At 42.9% G+C, this 22,903-nt stretch overlaps 1 protein-coding gene across 6 annotated transcripts in view; it reads right to left on the bottom strand.

Annotated features, from left to right (window-relative positions):
- mcf2a (MCF.2 cell line derived transforming sequence a) overlaps positions 1-22,903 on the bottom strand; it is a 191,729-nt gene that overhangs the window by 89,117 nt on the left and 79,709 nt on the right. The window contains exon 1 of one of the 6 annotated variants that reach the window (XM_072595617.1): positions 17,660-17,837. The exons of the other annotated variants lie outside the window; for them this stretch is intronic. Coding sequence (XP_072451718.1) covers positions 17,660-17,716 — 57 coding nt within the window. The 5' untranslated portion in view covers positions 17,717-17,837. Of the gene's footprint in view, positions 1-17,659; positions 17,838-22,903 lie in introns of those variants that run through there. 6 annotated transcript variants of the gene reach the window in all.

Here is a 22,903-nt window from a genome sequence, read left to right as displayed (position 1 = left end):
TCCCCACTGGCGCAATGAGATCTACACTGACCCAATGAGATCCCCACTGATCCAGTGAGATCTACACTGACCCAATGAGATCTACACTGACCCAATGAGATCCACACTGACCCAGTGAGATCTACACTGACCCAATGAGATCTACACTGACCCAATGAGATGGAGATCCACCCTGACCAAATGAGACCGACACTGACTCAATGAGATCCCCACTGACTCACTGAGATCCATCCTAACCCAGTGAGATCCACCCTTACCCAATGAGACCGACACTGACTCAATGAGATCCCCACTGACTCAGTGAGATCCATCCTAACCCAGTGAGATCCACCCTGACCCAATGAGATCAACACTGACCCAATGAGATCCCTACTGACTCAATGAGATCCATCCTGACTCAGTGAGATCCACCCTGACCCAATGAGATTGACACTGACCCAGTGAGATCCACACTGACCCAATGAGACCCACCCTGACCCAGTGAGATCCACACTGACCCAGTGAGATCCACACTGACCCAGTGAGATCCACCCTGACCCAATGAGATTGACACTGACCCAGTGAGATCCACACTGACCCAATGAGACCCACCCTGACCCTGTGAGATCCACAGTGACCCAGTGAGATCCACAGTGACCCATAACGAATGCCAGTATTCCTACCACAACATGGTCTGCACCGACATGCTTTAAGTTTATTCATGGGACATGGGTGATGCTGACTGGGCCAGGATTTATTGTCATCTGCAGTTGCCCCTTGAGAAGGTGGGGGTGAGCTGACTTCTTGAACCATTGCAGTCCCTGTGCTGTAGGTAGATCACAATGCCCTTAGGGAGGGAATTTCTGGATTTTAACCCAGCGACAGCAATGTGGGTGAAACAGCTGAGCCAACTGCTTAGCTGTATCAAAGCAGTTATCATGAAAGGATTCTCCTTCATGATGACCCCAGGTTAAAACACTACGAGTCCTCCTCTCTCTGTCTGTCTGTCATTACAGTGCATTATGATCCAGATGGACTACAGTAACAGTCGGGGGGGAATTTCCCTGGGAGTCCTCAGCATTGATTCAGACCTTAGGAAGTCTCATGGCATCAGGTTAAATATGGGCAAGGAAACCTCCTGTTGATTACAATGTAACCTACACCTCTCTCAGTTGATGAATTAATACTCCTCCATGTTGTACAATGTACTCTGGGTGGAGGATTTCAATGTCCACCACCAAGAGTGACTCAGTAGCAGTACTATTGATCAAGCTGATCAGATCCTACAGGACATAGCTGCTAGACTGGGTCTACAGCAGGTGGTGAGGGAACCAACAAGAGGGAAAAACATACCTGCTCTTAACCACACCACACTGCTCATCAGTGAGACTTCTGTCCCTGCTTTGTGAACTGTACCATTCACCAGATACCTGGCGGATAAATCATCACAAACAGGGTAGCACAATCAAGGAGAAACCTTGAATAACACGAAGGTTCGGTGCAGTAGTACAGCCAGTATGTCAGAGAGAAGGTGATGACTTGCTGGTATTATCCCCGGACTATTCCCAGGTTCAAATCCTGCCATGCCAGATGGTGTAATTTGAATTCAACTTTAAAAAAAATGGAATGAAGAGTCCAATGAAACCATTGCCAATTGTCAAGAAAACCCCACCTGGTTCATCAATGCCCCTCAGGGAAGAACATCTGCCATCCTTACCCTGTCTGGGGCTTTGTGTGACTCAATGTGTTTGACTCTTAACTGCTCTCTGGGCATGAAGGTTGGGTAATAAATGCTGGCCTGACTAGTGATGTTCACATTCTGTGAACAAATATTTTTTGAAGAACCACTGGGGTCCCAACACAGACACTGATAAATCGCAGTGGTGTGTGACACGGTGTAGGATTTAATGAACAATCTGCTTAGAGAGAATCACACAAATCCCCTTTATTAGCTCATGATGAATTGCACAATGATGTAACCACTGTGCCCTATTGATCATAAAGTATAAAGATGCATGGAGGCAGTGGAGCTGATTAAGTGATTTTTGTTTCATTTCAGTGGTAGTGAGCTATTATGATGCTTGTGTATATTAAGTGTGCACCATAACTTTATCCCAGGGAGTGGTGGACTGTTGCCAGCAATGCCTTCAAGGGAAAGACAGATGGAGTCTGGACTGAGGCAAATATCACATCATATAGAAGGCCAGTGATTTTAGACAAAATGTTAAAGTAGGAGTTGTATAGAGCTATGGTGAGACCACACCTGGTGTACCATGTCATCTCTCATCTCTTTATTTGAAAAGGGACACTATTGTATTAGAATCAGTCAATGAAGGTTCAGTGCTGTTCCAATAGGGATGATCTTATGAGGAAAGGTTGAACTTTTTAAATAAAAAATAGAATCCCTACAGCGTGGAAGCAGGCCATTTAGCCAATCAAGCCCAAACCAACCTTCGAAGAGCATCCCACCCTATTGCTATAACTCTGCACTTCCCATGGCTAATCTACCCAACTTGCACATCTTTGGACTGCAGAAGGAAACTGGAGCACCCAGAGGAAACCCATGCAGACACGGGGAGAATGCGCAGATAGTTGCCTGAGGCTGGAATTGAATCTCGGTCGCTGGTGCTGTGAGGCAGCAGTGCTAAACACTGAGTCACTGTGCTCCCTAAACCACTGAGCCCACACCCACCCAGGAGAGAAGAATGAGAATGAAACTTATTGAAACATTCAGGATGCTGAAGCAACTGGATCCGGTGGATGCTGGGAGGCTGTTTCCTTATGGGAGAGATGAGAATTGGGGGACACAGTTTTAAAATAAAAGGTCTCCCTTTTAAATACAGAGATGAGGAGGATTTTCTCTCTGAAAGGTTCATTACTTTGTGAATTCTCTTTCCCATGAAGCAATGGAGGCTGGATCATTGAATTTATTTAGGACTGAGTTAGACCGATCTCTGATAGACATAGGAGCCGAGGGTTATTGGGTAGATAGGAAAGTGAGGATGAGACCACAACCAGATCAACTAGCAACCTGGTGAATGATAGGATAGTTCAAAGGGCCAAAGGGCCTACTCTTGCTTCTAAATCCCATATCTCCACAAATCTCACATCAGTGTGATCTCCTCGCCTGGTTTCATCTCCTGCAGGGGTCAGAATTTTTCAAAATATTTTTTCTCTCCTCCTAGTTACAAATGACATCTCACATGGCTATGATTCTGACCAAGGTAAACATTCTTTTCCTATCCTTCGGCCAATCAGCAGTCTTTGATACACTGATCATACTCTCTCCTGTGTTGTCCTACTGCTCTCAGCCTGGTTCCAATCTCATTGATCAAATCCTGGCCAGGTACACAGGGAGGTGATGACTGGTTTTATCACAAGACTATTAATGTTCTGGGACCTGGCTTCAAATCCTGCTACGGCTGATGTTGGAATTTGAAATCAATGAAAACAATCTGGAATTAAGAGTCTCATGACGACCACGAAACTGTTGAAACCATGAAAACCCGTCTGGTCCACTTTAGAGAAGGAAACTGTTGTCCTTACCTTACACGTGGCTCCAGACCCACAGCAATACATGGCTGACTCTCAGGGGTCACATGAAATGAATTAAAAAATAAATTCTTGTAATGGTGTTTCTTCCTGCTCCCACACCATTACCTGTGACCCCCCCTCCCCCCAAAGACTGATCTGTGGCCCACCCTATTTCCCATCTGGGTGCTTTTGGGACCTTACAGGGTTGTTTGGAATCTGCACAGGAATGCTTTGGGATTAATGAGATTAGATAATCTCTAAAATCAAAATCTCTAAACTTGCGTCGTGTGCAAATAGCTTGGCTTTATTCTGTTACCTTTGTTTCTTTTATTGTTAGAAACAAATCTGCAACATTGCACCCAAATGTTTCCATAACAGACCATCCCTTTAAAACAAAAACAAACTGTGATCTGACAAACAAGATTTCTGCAGGAATCTGACCTGTCCTGTAATAACATCAGCTGAGATGAAGTTGTTGGTTGGTTCGCTGAGCTGGTTCATTTCTTTTGTCTCCCTCCTGGGTGATATAGTGCTGTGTAGTCACCGGATGAAGCTCTGATGTTGTGATCTGCTCTGAATTTACACTGTTCTGTCTGTTGTGGTGGATGGTTTAACTTTCGGTTTTGTACTGCAGTGGTCTGCAGATTTTAACTTGTTTGTTAAAATGAATACCAGGCCTCCAGGAATTGCCAAGCTTGTCTTTATTTCGCCTGTCCTATATCGTAACATTGCCCAAGTGAATTGGTGCCCTTCATTATCAGTGTGTATTGATATGAGGGTGAGTTTGGTACTGTCGCTTTGCTGCTCAATGATGCTCGTGTATTCTGGTAGTGAGTTTCTTGCCTGTTTGCCAAGAATGGGTAGGTATCCTGTTGGCTTCATTCATTGATGCTTGGCATACAAATAATACCAAGAAAGCACTGTGCCCTGTAACACGCTGACCACTCTACCCTACATTAGAAACATCACTGAACTAACAACGAGACTTCTACATGTTCTGGGAATAATGACAGCACACAAACCCAGAGCCATGCTTCACCAGCTACTACCCAGGACAAAAGAGCCCATACCTACACCATGCAGCATGAATGTGATATATAAACTATGAGAAACATTACATAGGATAAACGGGCAGGAAACCTGCCATCAAAATACACGAGTATCAGCTAGCAACTAAATGACATGACCAGTCCTCCCTTTGACAATGAAGGACACCAATTCACTTGGACAATGTTATGATACTAAGACAGGCAAAACAAACATGACTCTCCTGCTCCTCGGATGCTGCCTGACCAGCTATGCTTTTCCAGCATTACACACTCGACTCTGACCTCCAGTTTCTGCAGTCCTCACTTGCTCCCAGGCTAAACAAAGACAAGCTGGGGAATTCTTGGAAACCTGGTATTCATTCACCATATCCACAAACAAAAACATTGAACTAGACTCCACCTACAGACCACGACAGCACAAAACCAGAAATAGAAGCACCCACCACAACAGACAGAACTGTAAACATTTGGGGCATATCACAATATCAGAGCTTCATCTGGCGACTACACAGCACTGAAGATGTCATCCAGGAGGGAGATGAAACGTTTGCAAGAAAATGAATCAACTCGGCAAACCAAACAACAACTTCAAATGCATCACAAGCTACATTTCCTCACTAAAACCTTAAACCAGCTGAGGTCATTCCACAGGTTCAATGGCAACTGGACATTGAAGAACGGAAGAGTTAGTGGTTGAATTAGAGTTAGCGATATGGGTGACTCTTAACCGGCCTCTAGGATGGGCAATAAATGATGACCTAGCCAGCGACACCCTCATTCCATGAATGAATGAGAAAAAAAGCTCCACAATCGGAAGGAACAGTGAAGAGACCTGTTTTGGTTCCTCTCTCTTCCTTTCAGACAGCACCTCACCTGCTCCTCCTTCATTTCTTTTCCTCCTCCTGTCTCCATTCCTTTCGGAGTATCTCAATTTCACTCTCACCTTTTGCTCATTATTTCACTTTTGTTCTTTTTCCACTCTCCCTCCATTTCACCTCATTAAAACCTATTATATTTTTAACAATCCCCAGCTCCAATGAAAGACCATTGACCTGAATCCTTACCTGGATCTCTCTTTGCAGATGCTCGGAGGCCCTGTGAGTATCTCATTTTCCCTTTTGGTTTTAGACATTGTGCAACTTTTTGCTATTTTGGGCTCTGAGATGAGCTTCTAATTATTTATTTTGATTCGATTTATTATTATTGCATGCACCTAGGTACAGTAAAAATATTTGGTTTGCGTGCAATACATGCAAATTATACCATACAAAGTACATTAGGGTAATAGAGCAGAGCGAGGAATACAATGTTATAGCTGCAGAGAAGGGGCACAAAGAGTGTGATCAACATTAAATTTAGCATTTGAGAGGCCCTTCCAGATGTCTAATAGCGGGGAAGAAGCTGCTCTTGAATCTGTTGGTATGTGTATTTAAGCTTTTGTATCTTCTGCCTGTATCTTTTGTATTTTACTTGCCCTGTCACTAAAACTGCCAACTCTGAGATGAGTAGCATTCCCTGACTCTGTCCCTGCCTTAATGAATCTGCTGCTGAAAGCCTCATCAATGCCAATGCTGTCTCTAGACATGTCTGTTTCAATGCTTGCCTGGCCCCTCTCCTTTACACTCAGTAAATTTAAAGTCATCCAAAACCTAGCAGTCATGTCCTGACTTGCATCAGCCTAATTCATTAATCAGTTCTGCACTCGCTGGAGCAGTTCAACCAGTTTGAAGATGGTCACTGGGCTTAGAGCATGCACTCGGTTTTCTCTCTGAACAGATTAGAATTAGAATTCCTACATTGAGGAAACATTTAGCCCAACAAGTCCACACTGAACCTCCAAAGAGTAACCCACCCAGACCCATTCATCTACCCTATATTTACCTCTGACTGATGCATCCAACCTACACATCCCTGAACTCCTCAGGCAATTTAGCTTGGCCAATTCACCAAACCTGCACATCTTCAGATGTGGAAGGAAACCCACGCAGACACGGGGAGAATGTGCAAACTCCACACAGACAGTCACCCAAGGCTGGAATAGAACCCGGGTCTCTGGCGCTGTGAGGAAACAGTGCAAACCACTGAGCCACGTGTCACCCTGATGCTGCCAGTTCTGCTGAATTTCACCAGCAACTTCTCTGTTTCTTTCAAAGATCTCTCGTATATTTGTTTTATTACACTAGCTGAGCTATAATGGCTTCCAATTAAGCAACAAACTTGATCTTCAATTCAACATCCTTGGTGTCAAAGTCCTGCATGCTCTCACACTTCCCCACTCCCTTCCAACCCTGCACCTCCCCGCAATATCCCTTCGATATTCCCACTTTTCTTCCCTGCATCGTTGGTACCTGTGACATCAGCTGCCTCGGTCCTACATTCCTGACATTCCCCTCCTGGACCTCCTATATCTTGACCTTTCTCTCCACATTTAAAGATGTTACTTAAAATTTACATTTCAAACAATCTTTTGGTCACCTGCTTCAATATCTCTGTGGCTTTGTGTTAAGTTTTGTTTTTATAATACTCCTGTGAAGTGCCTTTGACATTTCATGATATTAAACATGCTATGTAAATATAAGGTGTTGTTATTTCAAGCCAAGCCAACACATTCAATGCTCGTTTAACACAACACTGGCCATTACCAGATATTCAACAAAAACAATTCGGCAGTGATTGGTCTATGGTCTGTGTCTACATTGGGTCACTGCACTGATTTAGACAGGGGAATACTCTTCAATCAGGTCAAAATCTTCAAAGTTTGGTAGAAGATTTGTAGCTCAGGTGCTCGTTGTTGTGGTTCTGTTCGCCGAGCTGGGAATTTGGACCCAAAATACTGGCCACTACAGTGGACAGCTCGAACTGACAACCGGAAGCGGCAGAGACAGGCCACTATAAATACCGGAGAAAACAGCACAGAAGCGCTTCACAGGAGGCTCCCAAGCACTGAGGATGTCACCTAGACAGGGGACGAAACGTTTGCGAGACAAATTCCCAGCTCGGCGAACAGAACCACAACAGGTCAAAATCTGTTTATTTTATAAGAGCACATAAAAAAATTGCCATCTTTTTTGCAAGTTTGTGAAGGTTTGTAGCTCAGGTTGAGGTTTAGGGTGTAGGTTTGCTCACTGAGCTGTAGGTTTGATATCCAGACGTTTCATTACCTGGCTAGGCAACATCATCAGTGGCGACCTCCAAGTGATGCGAAGCTGTTGTCTCCTGCTTTAGATAGGATAGGATAGTGAAGAAGACATTTGGTATGCTTTCCTTTATTGGTCAGATTATTGAGTACAGGAGTTAGGAGGTCATGTTGCGGCTGTACAGGACATTGGTTAGGCCACTGTTGGAATATTGCCTGCAATTCTGGTCTCCTTCCTATCGGAAAGACGTTGTAAAACTTGAAAGGGTTCAGAAAAGATCTACAAGGATGTTGCCAGGGTTGGAGAATTTGAGCTTTAGGGAGAGGTTGAATAGGCTGGGGCTGTTTTCCCTGGAGTGTCGGAGGCTGAGGGGTGACCTTATAGTGGTTATAAAATTATGAGGGACATGGATAGGGTAAATAGACAAAGTCTTTTCCCTGGGGTCGGGGAGTCCAAAACTAGAGGGCGTAGGTTTAGGGTGAGAGGGGAAAGATATAAAAGAGATCTAAGGGACAACGTTTTCATGCGGAGGATGGTGCATGGATGGAATGAGCTGCCAGAGGATGTGGTGGAGGCTGGTACAACTGGAACATTTAAGAGGCATCTGGATGGGTATATGAATAGAAAGGGTTTGGAGGAATATGGGCCGGGTGCTGACAGATGGGACTAGATTGGGTTGGGATATCTGGTCAGCATAGATGGGTTGGACTGAAGACTCTGTTTCCATGCTGTACCTCTATGACTCTAAGACTCTAGATGGTGAATTCAATAAAACATCTGGATTTTAGGGTCTGATGATGACCATGAATCCATTGTCAATTGTCAGGAAAATCCCGTCTGGTTCACTAAAGCCCTTTAAGGAAGGAAACTGCCATCCTTCCCTGGTCTGGCCTTCATGTGACCCCAGACCCACAGCAATTTGGTTGACTCTAAACAGTCCTCTGCCCAAGTAGAGATGTGAAATAAATGCTGGCCTGGCCAGATTCCATGAGTGAATTTTTAAAAATCCATCCAACCTACACCCTTGGTCAGTGAGACAGAATCCTGGTCATTCCTGTGATGTTCAGAATGTTAAAGAATGTCTAACATGAGTCTTGTAAAGACCACATCTATCTGTGTTTCTGCATTTTGGATTGTGCTCCAAAATGGGAAACAAACTGTCTTAAACCAAGAGCTTGGGAAGAAATTGCTGCACATTTTTAAATAAAAAACTCATTGTGAGTTGTGTTTACACTGCTACCTTGTTTAAGGTGCGACCCCATACTGGGTAAGGGTGCAGAACAAACTTTGCTCAGAGACAGACTGTTGATTTGCTCTTCAATCAGCATCAGTTGTGAGGGGCTAGACATCATCAGCATGATAATGACTTTCTGATTGGAGGGCCAGAGTGCAGACAATACAGAGGGAAGAAGGTCTCTAGAATGCAAGAGGTAGTATCCTTCACCTTCTCTCTTTGCAGTGAAATTCTACCTGTTCTATTACTCTATGGTCTTTGTATGGTCTGATCTATCTGTACTCCACACAAAACAAAAGTTTTCACTGTACCTCAGTACGTGACAAGAATAAATCAACTCAAATCAAATAGCCAAGAACTGAAGGTAGCTCCCAGCATTTGCTGTTAGCTGACACCACTAACCAGTGACTGAAAGACTGAACATTCAATGTGTCAGGTGTTTGTGACTTTAGCAGATATGAAAATAAGGGGAAGGACTTGGAAGAAGCAAAATGAACACTTCGTCTAATTCTGTGGACTGGTACTAATGAACTGTTTCTCCCCAGTATTGTTCGCTCCTCCCATGACATACATGTTTGTTTGTCTGTGTGTGTGTGTGCACATACACATGTGTGTGTGGGCATGTAGAAGTTTAAAACAGAGCTTAAGCTAACAGATTTTAGTTTCTTGTGGTTCAGATTGAATTATTGTAATTAAAAGAAATTATTGGATATATACAAAAACCTAATCAGTAGCTTCTGTTAACCTGAGTAAACTAGGGAGTTGCAGTGATTTGATTATTGTTTTCTGAAATCTTTGTGACAAGATCCACGGTAGTGGGGCTCGAGTATTGTAGTGGGTTGTAACATTATCTGTAACTTCAGACCACAACACATGTGAACGTGGTTGCCAATTCTCTGACACTCTGTGAGACTCACAATTCCAGTGCGTGTATGAACAGGTGAACAGATTCAATCACAAAGAAATTACTTTTGACAGTGTTGCTTTCTACCCCTGAACACCATCATATCAAATGTTATTGTGACATTTATATAACTTGAGCATTTATTGATTTATTTCAGACATGCTCATGGAACAATTTAAATTGCAGAGAGATAAATTTGGTACAAGTTGTCGAACACTTGTCTCATCAGCAGTAACTCAGACTCCTATGCTTAAAGATTATTTCCTTAGAAATATTGGGTAAGTATAGTATATAACTGCAAAATATTGGGTAAGTATTATACATAACTACAAACTATCGGATAAGCATAATATATAACTGCAAAAATCAGTGACTGAGTGGGAGCTATTTAGTGAGAAGTACTGAAAGAATATGTACATTGATATAAATTCATGGAAGCAAATTCACAACAATTCTGTGCCACATCATAGTCTATGACAGAATCATGGAGAGGTCATTGTGAAAACCACTGTATATTACACCAGCTGTCTCCCACCTTCAAGTACAAAATCTTCAAGTGGCGTGCCCTATTTTAGTCGGTTCTTGGACATGGGCAAGACTGACAAGCACAATAAAGACTTCTTTATTGGCCATCCTCAGTTCTCCCAAGAAGGTAATGTTGGGGATTTGTGCTGTAGCAGGTTTGACATTATTCCCTGGCCACTGTGGCCTCTTGAGAGGGCAGCTATGTTCCTGTGTCTCTGGAGTCTCAGATACCCAGACTGGATAAGGGTGGCAAGATTTCCTTCCAGAAAGAATTTTGAGAGCCTGTTAGCTTTTGGTGACAATTCAACATCTTTATGCTAAAGCAGCTCAAATCACCAGATGGTAATGATCAAACTATACTGGACACCATTCAAACACAGAGCTCTGGTCAAACTGCACAGGGTTCCATTTAAACTCCGCAGCAAGTTATGTCACATATAAAAAAAGTCATATTATGAACTTTCAATCAATACTTTTAAAAACTGGATACAAACCAGCCATTAAAATGTTTGCCTGATGAAGGGCTTTTGCCCGAAACGTCGATTTCGAAGCTCCTTGGATGCTGCCTGAACTGCTGTGCTCTTCCAGCACCACTAATCCAGAACCTGGTTTCCAGCATCTGCAGTCATTGTTTTTACCTCATTAAAATGTTTGCCGCTAATCATGTCACTTTTGGTAGCTGATTAAATACAACCAACATCTCAAGCAAATACTTCATTTTAATGTGGGCATCCACAGCCATCTGGGCAAGTCACACCTCTCTTTGTTTAAGTATGGACCAACACAAACACACAATTTTCAAACTGGCTGCTTCATTGCTGCATGTTGCACAAGAGGGAAGGTGAAAAACTCAATTTGTGGTAGGTGAAAGTGAACAGACATTATCAACCTTTCAGTGTGGGATAGTGGCTTTCACTTCCGAATAGACTGGGTAAATCTCATAGATGTTAGATCACAATATAGAGGAAGAGGATAGAATCCCTACAGTGTGGAAACAGGCCCTTCGGCCCAACGAGTCCACACTGACCCTTTAAAGAGTATCCCACCCTAACCCATTCCCCTAGCCTATTACTTCACACTTCCCTTGACTAATGCACCTGGCATCCCTGAACACCATCGGTACTTTAGCACAGCCAATTCACTTAACCTGCACATCCTTGGAAGGCAGGAGAAAACCGAGCACTTGGAGGAAACCCACACAGACATGAGGAGAATGTGGAAACTCCACACAAATAGTCGCCCAAGGCTGGGATCAGGCCCAGATCTCTGGTACTGTGAGGCAGCAGTGTTAACCACTGAGCCACCGTGTCATCCTCCATGTAGGTCACGGAATCAACATGAACACATCATAGAATTCCTACAGTGAAAACAGGCCATTCAGCCTATCGGATCCATACAGAACAGTATTCCACGCTGACCCATCCCCTACCCCTGTACTGCCCATAGCTAACCCACCTAGTCTGCACATCCCTGGTTATACGGGCAATTTAGCATGGCCAATCCACCCTAACCTACACATCTTTGGACTGCGGGGGGAAACTGAGTCACCCAAAAGAAACCCACACAGACACAGGGAGAATGTGCTAACTCCACACAGACAGTCACCCGAGGGTGGAATCAAACCCAGGTCCCTGGTGCTGTCAGGCAACAGTGATATCTGTGCCACTCAATTTGGAAAACTTTATAAGACCATGAGGCATAGGAGCAGAAATAGGTAATACACCTCATTGCCTTTGCACAGCCAATGAGATGGTGGCTGATTTGATAATCCTCCACTGCACTTTCCGTCCTTTTCACTACAACTTTGGATTCCCTATTAAAACCAAAAGGACTGTGGATGCTATAAATCAAGGACAAAAATTGAAATTGCTGGAAAAACTCACAGGTCTGGCAGTATCTGTGAAGAGAAACCAGGGTTCACGTTTCGGGTCGAGCGACCCTTCCTCAGAACGACCCAATGCTGTCAGAGTTTCAATCAATTTCTATTTCTGTCCATCCCAACCTTAAATATATTTAACGACCCAGCCTCGACAGCCCTCTGATAAAGAATTCTACAGATTCATGACCCTCTATAAAGAAAAACTTCCTTCTCCTCTCTGTCTTAAATGGACGACCCTTTACTCTGAGACCATAAAACTATAAGAAACAGGAAGAGGAAGCCATTCAGCCTCTCCACTATTGAGCAGGACTACAGCTGATCCAACGTTCCTCATGTCCACTTTCTTGGTGTTTCCCCATAACCCTTGGTTCCTGACCGATCAATAAACTATTTAGTGCAACCTTAAATATGCAGAAGGACTCTACCTGACAGCTCTCTGTGGAAAGGTGTTTCAAAAACTCAATCCTCTCAGAGATGAAGTTCTGCCTTATCTCAATCTTAAGACTGCTGCCCTTTAATTCTGGGAAGATGCACTCTGGCCCTTGACTCTTCCATGAAGGGAAACATCCTCTCACATCTACCCTGTCAAGCCCCTTAAGAATCTCCAATGTTTCAACATCTCTTTCTTCCAAACGTCAGTGAATAGAGTTCCAACCTGTTCAGCCTTTGTTCATACAACAATCCCTCCACACCAGGGATAGTCCGAGTGAACCTTCTCTGAACTGCCTCCAATGAAACAGCATTCCTTATGTAAGGGGACCAAAACTGCTCTCAGTCCTCCAGATGTGATGTGATGAAGCTGGTGTTGGACTGAGGTGGACAAAGTTAAAAATCACACACCACCAGATTATGGCCCAACAGGTTTATTTAGAAGCACTCGCTTTCAGAGCACTGCTCCTTCGTCAGCTAGTACAGACAAACAATCCTTTATCCAAAATTCTAAAATCCGAAAAGCTCCAAAATCCAAAGGTGTTTTCCTGAAGTTTTTTTCTCATTAACAAGGTTGTTTGGCGTGCAAACAGTTAAAGCAACTTCACACTCATTCGGCTCATGTCACTCAGATGTGACATAGCGGCATAGACCAGCACTTGCAGGCATCAATTCTGTCTCAGTGCTCATATTAATCACAGGTGCGTCTGCTGTTCGGTAATTTTTTTTGTGTTTTACTATGAAAATATCATTTAATCCTTTATCTGAAAAATTCTGAAATCTAAAAGACAGCTAGTCCTGAGGGGTTCTGATAAAGGATTATTTACCTGTACTTCCAAGTATACCTGTTGGACTATAACCTGGTGTTGTGTGATTTTTAACTTACTCCAGATGTGGTCTCACCAACACCTTGTAATTGAGAGAGAATAAGTAACCCTCATTATTAATCTCACCAAAGACTTCATGCTGAATTGTTGAAAATGGACACAAAATCAATGTAATAAGGAAGTGTTCTCCTCTTTCGATATTGAACAACTTCAGAGAGTAGCTGAGAGTCAGCCACTTTGATGTAGAATAATAGTCACATAGAGGCTAGACTGGGAGCTTCAATCATTTCTTCTTTTTGTTAATACTTTAAATCTGAGCCCTCTGGTTCTTGATCTGACACCAATGAGAATTGTTCCCATTTCAATTAAAGAGATGCCTCTTAGAAAATGGAGGAATTTGAGACATGGAGTATGGTGGAGCTACCTCAGGGGTGATGCAGGGGGAGTTTGGGGAAAGAAGTGACCAAGTGACTTTGGAACCATTCTTGTAAACCACTTCCACGCTTTCTCCCACATGTTTGTCTCCTCCTGAAAGTGAGACACCCGGAACTGTACACGATACACTGAGTTCAGCATCACCTCCCTGCTTTTCTGCTCTGTGGACCTGTTAATGAATACTGGAGCTTTAATAACAGCTCTCTCTACCTGGCATGCTACTTTGAATGATATATTTGAATGATACACCCTGATCTCTCTGCTCCTGCCCACTCTCTGGAGTGTGATTCATTAATTTATTCTGTCTCTCAATGTTCTTTCTTTCAAATGGATTGCTTCATACTTCCCTGCACTGAACCTCATCTGCTCACTCCCCATGGACTCCACCACCTTATCAATGTCCTTTTGAAACTCTGCAAAGTCCTCCTCATCACACATCTGCAGAATTTGAAATTGTCGCCTGCACACCATGATACAGGTTATTCCTATACATCAGAAAAAGCCAGGGCCCCAATACCTGGGGAACTCCAATACAAATCTTCCTCTCGTCCAAAACACTAATCATTTTCTCTCATTTCTATCCTTCAGCCCATTTCATATCCAGATTGTCTCCAGAAACTTAAACATTCTTTCTCAGGTCCTATGATATTGACCGTCTTTTTGAAGTTCATGTACACCACATCAACAGCATTACCCCCACCAACCCTCTGTGCTGCCTATACCTCAAGGTGAAACTAAAAGCACAAAATGGTGTAGATGCTGGCAGTCTGAAAAACTAAGATCATTGGATCTAGTAAAGAGTCACAAGACCTGAATCAGGTGTTTTTCACAGTAGAACGATTGCAACATTAACGCAAAATCATCAAAATTGTTACCAAGCTAGAAAAGAGATAGACAGAGAGAGAGAGAGAGTGAGAGAGAAAGAACTACGTAAGCAAAATTCTTGAAGTCTGGGCCTGCAGAAGAATACAGTAGATAATGAAGGTGTTGGATAGCTCGATTGGCTGATTTGTGATGTAGAGTAATGCTAATAGTGTGGGTTCAATTCCTGCACTGGCTGAGGTTACTATGAGTTTTCAACGCCTCCCCTTATAGTGACCCTCAGGGTAGAACCACCACCAGTTATCACACCCCCCTCTCTGATGAAGGAGCAGTCCTATGGTCTTGGCAATGGCATTTTTATACAACATATTACTATTCTTATTTTTGAAATCTGAATTGTTTTAAAAAAAAGAGAGGCATATGGATGTGGGTTGGTTTTGTGAAAGTGTGGTGTCATGTTGAATAATGCATTTCAATTTTCCTTCGAAGTTTCAGAGAACACTGTCACATACATAATGACAATGGCACTGCATATTATTCATAATGTATGAGTCAAATTCCAATTTCTTCAAGTGCTGTACCTCATCAGACAGCTCAAATATGTGAACAATGTATCTGAGTGGGTCATTTTACTCTTATTATTTCTTTAGGAGATCTGAACATTGTTGGCTTGGCCAGAAATTATTGCCCGTCTCTAATTGTTCCTGAAGAGATGGTGGTGAGATACCTTCCTCAACCGCTGCAGTTCACTCAATCCCTTAAGGCTGCTTACCATTCAATAAGGTCATGGCCGATCTGTATGCAACTCCAATTGCCTTCTCTGACTCCTGACCCTGGCTTTCTGCACACCTTCAGTGAAGTTCCACTAAGGATCCCACTTTTAATGAGATGTTTTACAATCTTCCAGATTTAACACTGAGTTTGACAATTTCAGATCATTACTCCTGCCTCAGTACACTTTGTCTTGAATTCAGCCAGCAGCTGCTGGTGATTACTCTGTTACTTTCCCTTACACCTCCTTTAGACGCATATCGAAATCAAAATTGTGCAGATGACGGCAATTCGAAACAAAACCAGAAAATGTTGTGAATACTCAGTAGGTCTAGAAGGTCCTCTGTCAGAAAGGTTCACCGTTTCTCTCTTCACTGAGACTGCAGAAATACCCAGCAGCCTCCAAGAAGAGAGAAACAATTCATATCTCAAATGGATGGCCTTTCTGACCAGCTACATATTCCTAGAACTTTACATTCACTCCACAGCCACTGACATCCCAATCCAACAAAAATCTACTGATCTCAGTCCTGAAATCCCTAATTATCCCCCCTTAAATCTCTGCTATTCTCCAGCAGGGAGTTCCTGATTGACACTAACATTTGTATGAAAGAATATTTCCTGAATTCATTCCTAAACAGCCTCGCACTATGTTTAAGAGAACACACCCTTGGTGCTCTCTCCTTTAGAGGCAACTGTTTCTGTGAATCTGCTCTGTCAAACCCTTATATATATGTTCACCCCCTCAGTCAGATCCTCTCTCCACCTTCTAAACTCACGGGAATACAAACTGTGCTAATGTAACCCATACTTAATAATTTAACACACTCAGCCCACACTCAGTCATTCTGGTGAACTTATTCTGCACAAATACCAAGAAAATGGGTTTTGCCTGAGGTTTGGGGTTGCAAAACTGCAGATGAAATCTAACACTCTGTGTAGTAGAAGTACGATTCATGCCCCACTTTGTATTCCGAAATCCTTTGAAACAAGGACAAATATTCCAGTAGTTTCCATGGTTACTCACACATCCAATTACTCTTACCTCCATCAACCCACTCAATACTATTGGAACTTAATAATATGGAGGACTTGCCTTTTACACTGCGTTTATAAACAACTTCATGACATCCTGAGGCTGTGTAGAGTACATGGAAATATAGAAAATAGGAGCAGAAGTAGGTCATTCGGCCCTTCCAACCTGCTTGACCATTCATTATGATCATGGCTGATCATCCAACTCAATAGCTTGGTCCCACTTACCCCTATATCTCTTCATCCTTTCCCCAAGGACAATATCCGACTCCTCCAGTGATGCTGCAAATTGTACATTTGAAAGGCAATCATTGACAAGCCCAGAACCCAATTTATGCCCAGCAAGATCCCACAAGCACCAGACTGGTAATAAGCTCACTGACTAATCATGACGATTGAGGGATAAGTATAGGTCAGGGCACCAGAGGTGGTCCTCCTGCTCTCCTCACACACTGCCATGGGGTCCTTGCTGACCACCTCAGAGAACAGACAAAGTCTCAGTTTCATTGGTCCAACTGAAAGGCAGCGAGTCTGACAGTGCAGCACTCCCTCAGTTACTGCACTGGTCTTTACCCTCGGGATTCCAGAGTGCGATCTGTACCCACAACATCCTGGCATGGGTGAAGGAGGCAGAGAGATGCTAATTAATCCTATTGTGATTTTGCATGCAACTTAACCAGACAGAGAGAAAAAAAACTGGATGCAGAAAGAAAAGGCCTCCTGTATTTGTCCTGCCCAGTTAATAATTGCAGGAAAATGACCAATGCAGCAACTGGGAATATTGCAGTGTGCCCAAGCATGAGTTAAAGATTCAAAATTCAACGTCACAGCGCAGTGAGTTAAATCTCCCAGCACCTCAAACACACACATGCACTCACATATGTAACATGAGACAAAACAAAACGGACGCCTCTACAGATCCCATGTAGAAAAGGTGTCCAGACATCACTGAGCAGCTACTGCGGTACGAGCAGCTGTTACTTTCTGCATTAGCAGTGCTCAGTGTCTGTGTGTTAGTGCAGCTCTCAGTGCCGCAGTCTTTATCCTTGTGAAACTGGGGCTGTGCAAGGGGAAAGGGGGTTAGCTAGAAGGACCTTACCGCATTTTTCTTAGACTTGGTGTTGCTTCTTTGAATATCTGCTCCTGACATCTCCATTTACTGTCCCGTCGACCGAGTGTGAAATCGGAGCCGTACCGGGGGGGGTGCTCCAGACTAACCTCCCTCCCAGCTTCAATGTCTGACTGCGAGCGAAACAATCCTGCCTGCATTATTTTAGCCCCAGCGCTCCCGTGGTTAATTTCAATTTATTAACCAACACGTTCTCGCGATCTATCTAATCCGGACAATCCTCACACAGGAAACTGCTCCCTAAAAAAAAGCTCTGACTCCAGTTTTAAAAGCAATGTTCACAGACACACGTGCACACACACAAATTAACTTGTTTCAAGGGAGATGTCATATTTGCACTGTGCTATCTCACCCAGAGAGTTACGACTCATCAGCAGTAACTTACAAACAATTGTATACATTATTCTGTAAACATAATCCCTCACATTTATTGGCAGAACGTTTGCAAACCAAATATGAACTTATCGAGAAAACATTCTGGCTATTATTTATTATCCTTAACATTTAAATTGCATTGGCTGAAAACTTTGTAAATATCTACAATTTCATTCTTTCTTGGGATGTTGGCAAAGACTGATGTTTCTTGCTCACCTTCAACCGAATGACTTGCTGGAGCCATTTGAGAAGGTACAGCACCCAGACTACCACAGTTAATTCAAAGGGACAGTTCACCACCACTTTCTCCAGGGCAACTAAGGATGGACAAGCAACCCATGACTGAATTAAGTAAGAGACAGGAAAAAGTGAAGCAGATTGCTGTGGGTCTGGAGTCAAATGTAGGTAAGATGGCAGATAAACCAGATGGGTTTTTGTTCAGCAATGGATTGATTTATAATCAATTTGTCACTAACAACTTTCAATTCCAAATTTAAATTTTTTAAAAATCACCAGCTCTTGTGGTGGGATTGGAACTCATGGCCCCCAGAAGATAAAGATTAGATTACTTACAGTGTGGAAACAGGCCTTTTGGCCCAACAAGTCCACACCGGCGCACAACCCACCCAGACCCATTCCCCTACACCTAACACTACGGGCAATTTAGCATGGCCAATTCACCTGTCCTGCACATTTTTGGACTGTGGGAAGAACCCGGAGCACCCAGAGGAAACCCACACAGACACGGGGAGAATGTGCAAACTCCACACAGACAGTTGCCTGAGGCAGGAATTGAACCTAGGTCTCTGACGCTGTGAGGCAGCAGTGCTAACCACTGTGCCACTCAAGTTGGACATCTCCCTTATCAGTCCAGTATCTCCACTGTCCCCCCCATAAAATAACCTGGCACCAAGTGAGAACAATGTTTTTCTCTCAGGTCACTAGGGTCATTGTGGTGTGGTGGCAATGCCCCTACCTTTAGACTGGGAGGCCTAGGTTTCAGTCCTACCCTGCTCCAAAGTATATTGTAACATCTCTGAACAGGTTGATTAGGAAAATATCGCAGGTATTCCGTGCTCATTTCTGTGTCAGAACCTCACGCAATCAGACGTAAGGATTTTGCAGTTTTAACCTCCAGGTCTTTAGTGCTTTTATAAAAATAATTACAAAGATCTTGAGCATTAACAAAAATGTTACTGAAACTTGCTGCATGGAAAGTTTCTTTGTTTACATTCCATATGTTTCCACACTGTAAGTAATCTAATCTAATCTAAAAAAAATGACCATCAAAATGAAATGAAGTAAAAACTAACGACACTGAAGAATTCATCTTGCTTCTCTAATATTTATTAATTTTTAAATACTGTGAATTGTGTACAGATAATCCAACACAAAATAAATATATACCATAATGAATATATATAAACATATACCATCCTTCAAAATCACACAGACTCTTTAACAAACTATTGCTAACGGTCTGTTTATAGAAGCACGATACTGCGGATGCCGGAAATCTGAAACAAACACAGAGACAGCTGGAAAAACTCAGCAGGTTTGACAATATCTGTGGAGAGAGAAACACACATGTATGGAGAGAAAAAAAAAATTTCTCCAGATGTTTCAAGTCCGGTAGGGCTTTTTCCAAAAGTGAACCTCTGAAACACTTCCTGCTGCACTTGCCAGCATTCTCTGAGTTAAGCCAGCCTGATTAGAGATGTTGCAACACACCTCTGGAGCAGGTCGTACTTGAAAGCAGACCTCCTGGCTCAGAGATAGGGACATTACCACTTCACCACAGAAGTCCCAAAGTCTTCTGTTTCTATAACATCATCATATAGATCCTGATCATCCTCAACATCATAAACAGCAGTGGAATTTGTAATTTTGACATCATCAGTTCACAAATATATGTTCTCTATATTGTTGAGACATTTGATGTTCATATTCAGGATTAGGAATTACTTCTGATAATATCAAAATATTAAATACACTTGTTGATTTGTCCATGGTAAGATTTGACACTGACAACATTTATATGTGTAGTTAATACTAAAATTAGCCACATCAAACCACAAATAAGCTCAAAGTCAACACACCCTCAAGAAGGTTGGTATGCGATTTTTCCATATTATTTCACATAATGTGGGCATCACTGGCTAATCCAGCACTTAGAACATAGAACATAGAAAAGTACAGCACAGAACAGGCCCTTTGGCCCACGATGCTGTGCTGAGGATTAATCCTAATGTAAAATAAAATAACTTAACCTACGCACCCTCAACTCACTGCTCTCCGTGTGCATGTCCAGCAGTCGCTTAAATGTTCCTAATGACTCTGCTTCCACCACCACCGCTGGCAATGCATTCACAACTCTCTGCATAAAGAACCTTCCTCTGATGTCCCCTCTATACCTTTCTCCTGGTATCTTAAAACTGTGACCACTCGTGCCAGTCAATCCTGCCCTCTGGCTATTGACTCTATCCATTCCTTTCATTATCTTGCATATCATTTGTTGCCAGATCCTTAATGCTAGGGAAAAGGTGATGGCCAGCCACTTCCTTGAGCCGCTGCAGACCCTGGGGTGTAGCACAACCCACAATGCTGCTGTGAAGAGGCTTCAGGATTCTCATCCAGTGACAGTGAAGGAACAGTGATATATAGTGTGTGGCTTGGAGGGGAACTTGCTGTGGTGGTGTTTCCATGCATCTGTTACTTTTGTCCTTCCAGATGGGAGCAGTCATGTATTTTAAGGATGTTGTCTTAAAAGCCTCAGTGAGTCATTTCAGTGTACATCAGGATGTTGCTGGGGATGAAGCAATTCAGTGATGGGAATTCTGGTGCCCACACTATAGGAAGGATGTGACTGCACTGGAAGAGGGTGCCGAAGAGATTCACCAGGATGATGCTTGGGCTGGGGAGATTCAGCGATGAAGAGAGGCTGGATAAGTTCGTATTGTTTGGAGCAGAGAAGGTTGAGGGGAGATCTGATAGAGGTGTATCAGATTATGAAGACAGAGTGAATAGGAAGGAGCTGATCCCCTTAGTTGAAGGGTCAATACAAAGGGGCATTGTTTTAAACTGAAAGAAGGAGGTTTAGAGGAAATTTGAAGAAAAGCTTTTCCATTCAGAAGGTGATGGGATGCTGGAACACGCAGCCTAGGATGGTAGCTGTGATGGGAAATCTCAAAACCTTTAAAAATTACTTGAATTTGCTCTTGAAATGTCATAATATTCAAGGCAATGGGCCAAGTGCTGGAAAGTAGGGCTGGTATAGGTGGGAATATACTTTTGGTACAATCTCAATGGCTAAAGGGCTTTTCTGTACTATATGATTCTCTGCCTCTAAGGTACACACTGCATCCACTGTGAATGTCTGGTGCAGGAAGTGAATGTTTCAGGTGGTTAGTGCTGTGTTAATCAAGTGGCTGCTTTGTCCTGGATGGTGTCAAGCTTCTTGAGTGTTGTTGGAGCTGCCCCCATCCAGGCAAGTGGGGAGTATTCCATCACACTCCTGACCTGTGCCTTGTAGATGGTGGACAGGCTTTGGGGAGTAGAGAGGTGAGTCACCTCCCACACAACTCTAGCCTCTGACCCGCTCTCGCTGGTATGTTTTTACAAGGTTAGTTCAGCAGTTTCCAGTCAGTGGCAATCGCCAGGCAGTTGATAGTGGGGGGGGTCAGCAATCGTAATGGTTACGCACAGTGGAGGTGATGGCTGGACGGTTAATCTGGAAACACAGCTAATGTCCTGGTGACCTGAATTCCATTCCCATGGCAGATGGTGGAATTTGAATTCAATTTAAAAAGAAATGTAGAATTAAGAGTTTAATGATGAATCATGAAACTGTTGCCAATTGTTGGAAAAACCCATTGGTTCCTTAATGTCCTTCAGGGAAGGAAATCTGCCATCCTTATCTGATCTGCTGACATGTGACTCCAAACTCACAGTGATGTGGCTGACTGTTAACAGGCCTCTCAGCAAATAGGGATGGGTGATATTTGCTGGCCTAGCCCAGTGACACCCACGTTGTGTGAATGAATCAATAAAAATGATACCTCAAGGATCTGGCAGATGGAGTACAATGTGAAAAGTCTAAATATAGAAGCATTAGATCTGAGTGGATGGAAATTGCAGTACTCTGAGAAACAAAGGGATCTGGATGCCTTAGTGTATGAATCACAAAGGTTACTATCCAAGTGATAGCAATTAATTCAGAAAATCAGATTAAACATCATTTTATTTAATGGTGGAGCAGACTTAAAAGGCCAAGTGATCTATATTATACTCCATCTGTTCACTCAGTTTTTTTTTTAACTGATTCAAATAATATTGGTAAAAGGGCTGTTACAAAAAAACCCTAAAATAACGTAATATTTATTGTGAAGCGAAGTAAACGTAAAGGCAGGGTGGTTATGTTTCAGTTATACAAGGTACAAAAATAACAATAAATTGGTAAGACCACATCAGGAGAACATTACTAGGTGTCTTATTTTAGGAAGGTTGTAAACGTGTTGGAATCAGCTCAGAGGTTTAACAGCCTCATTCATGGAAATGGGTGTGTGTTCCTACGTGGAAAGGTTGAACTGGTTGAGTTTGAGCTAATTGTAGTTGAGAAGAATGAGAGATGATCTGATTGAAACATTTATAATTCTGAGGAAGCTCAACAGAGTAGGTATTGAAAGGATGTCTTCCCTCATGCAGGAATCTGGAACTAGGGGTTACATTTTCAAAATCAGGGCTCTCCCATTCAAGTCAGAGAGGGGGAGGAATTTCCTCTCTCAGATGGTCTTTAATCTTTGTCAGTCTCAACGCCATAGTGCAGTAGAGGCTTGGTCA

The sequence above is a fragment of the Chiloscyllium punctatum genome, chromosome 25 (assembly GCF_047496795.1).
Source record: "Chiloscyllium punctatum isolate Juve2018m chromosome 25, sChiPun1.3, whole genome shotgun sequence".
In the NCBI taxonomy this organism is placed as follows: domain Eukaryota; kingdom Metazoa; phylum Chordata; class Chondrichthyes; order Orectolobiformes; family Hemiscylliidae; genus Chiloscyllium; species Chiloscyllium punctatum.
Note: the sequence above shows the minus strand (reverse complement) of the source record. Positions and strands in the feature narration are given on the sequence as shown.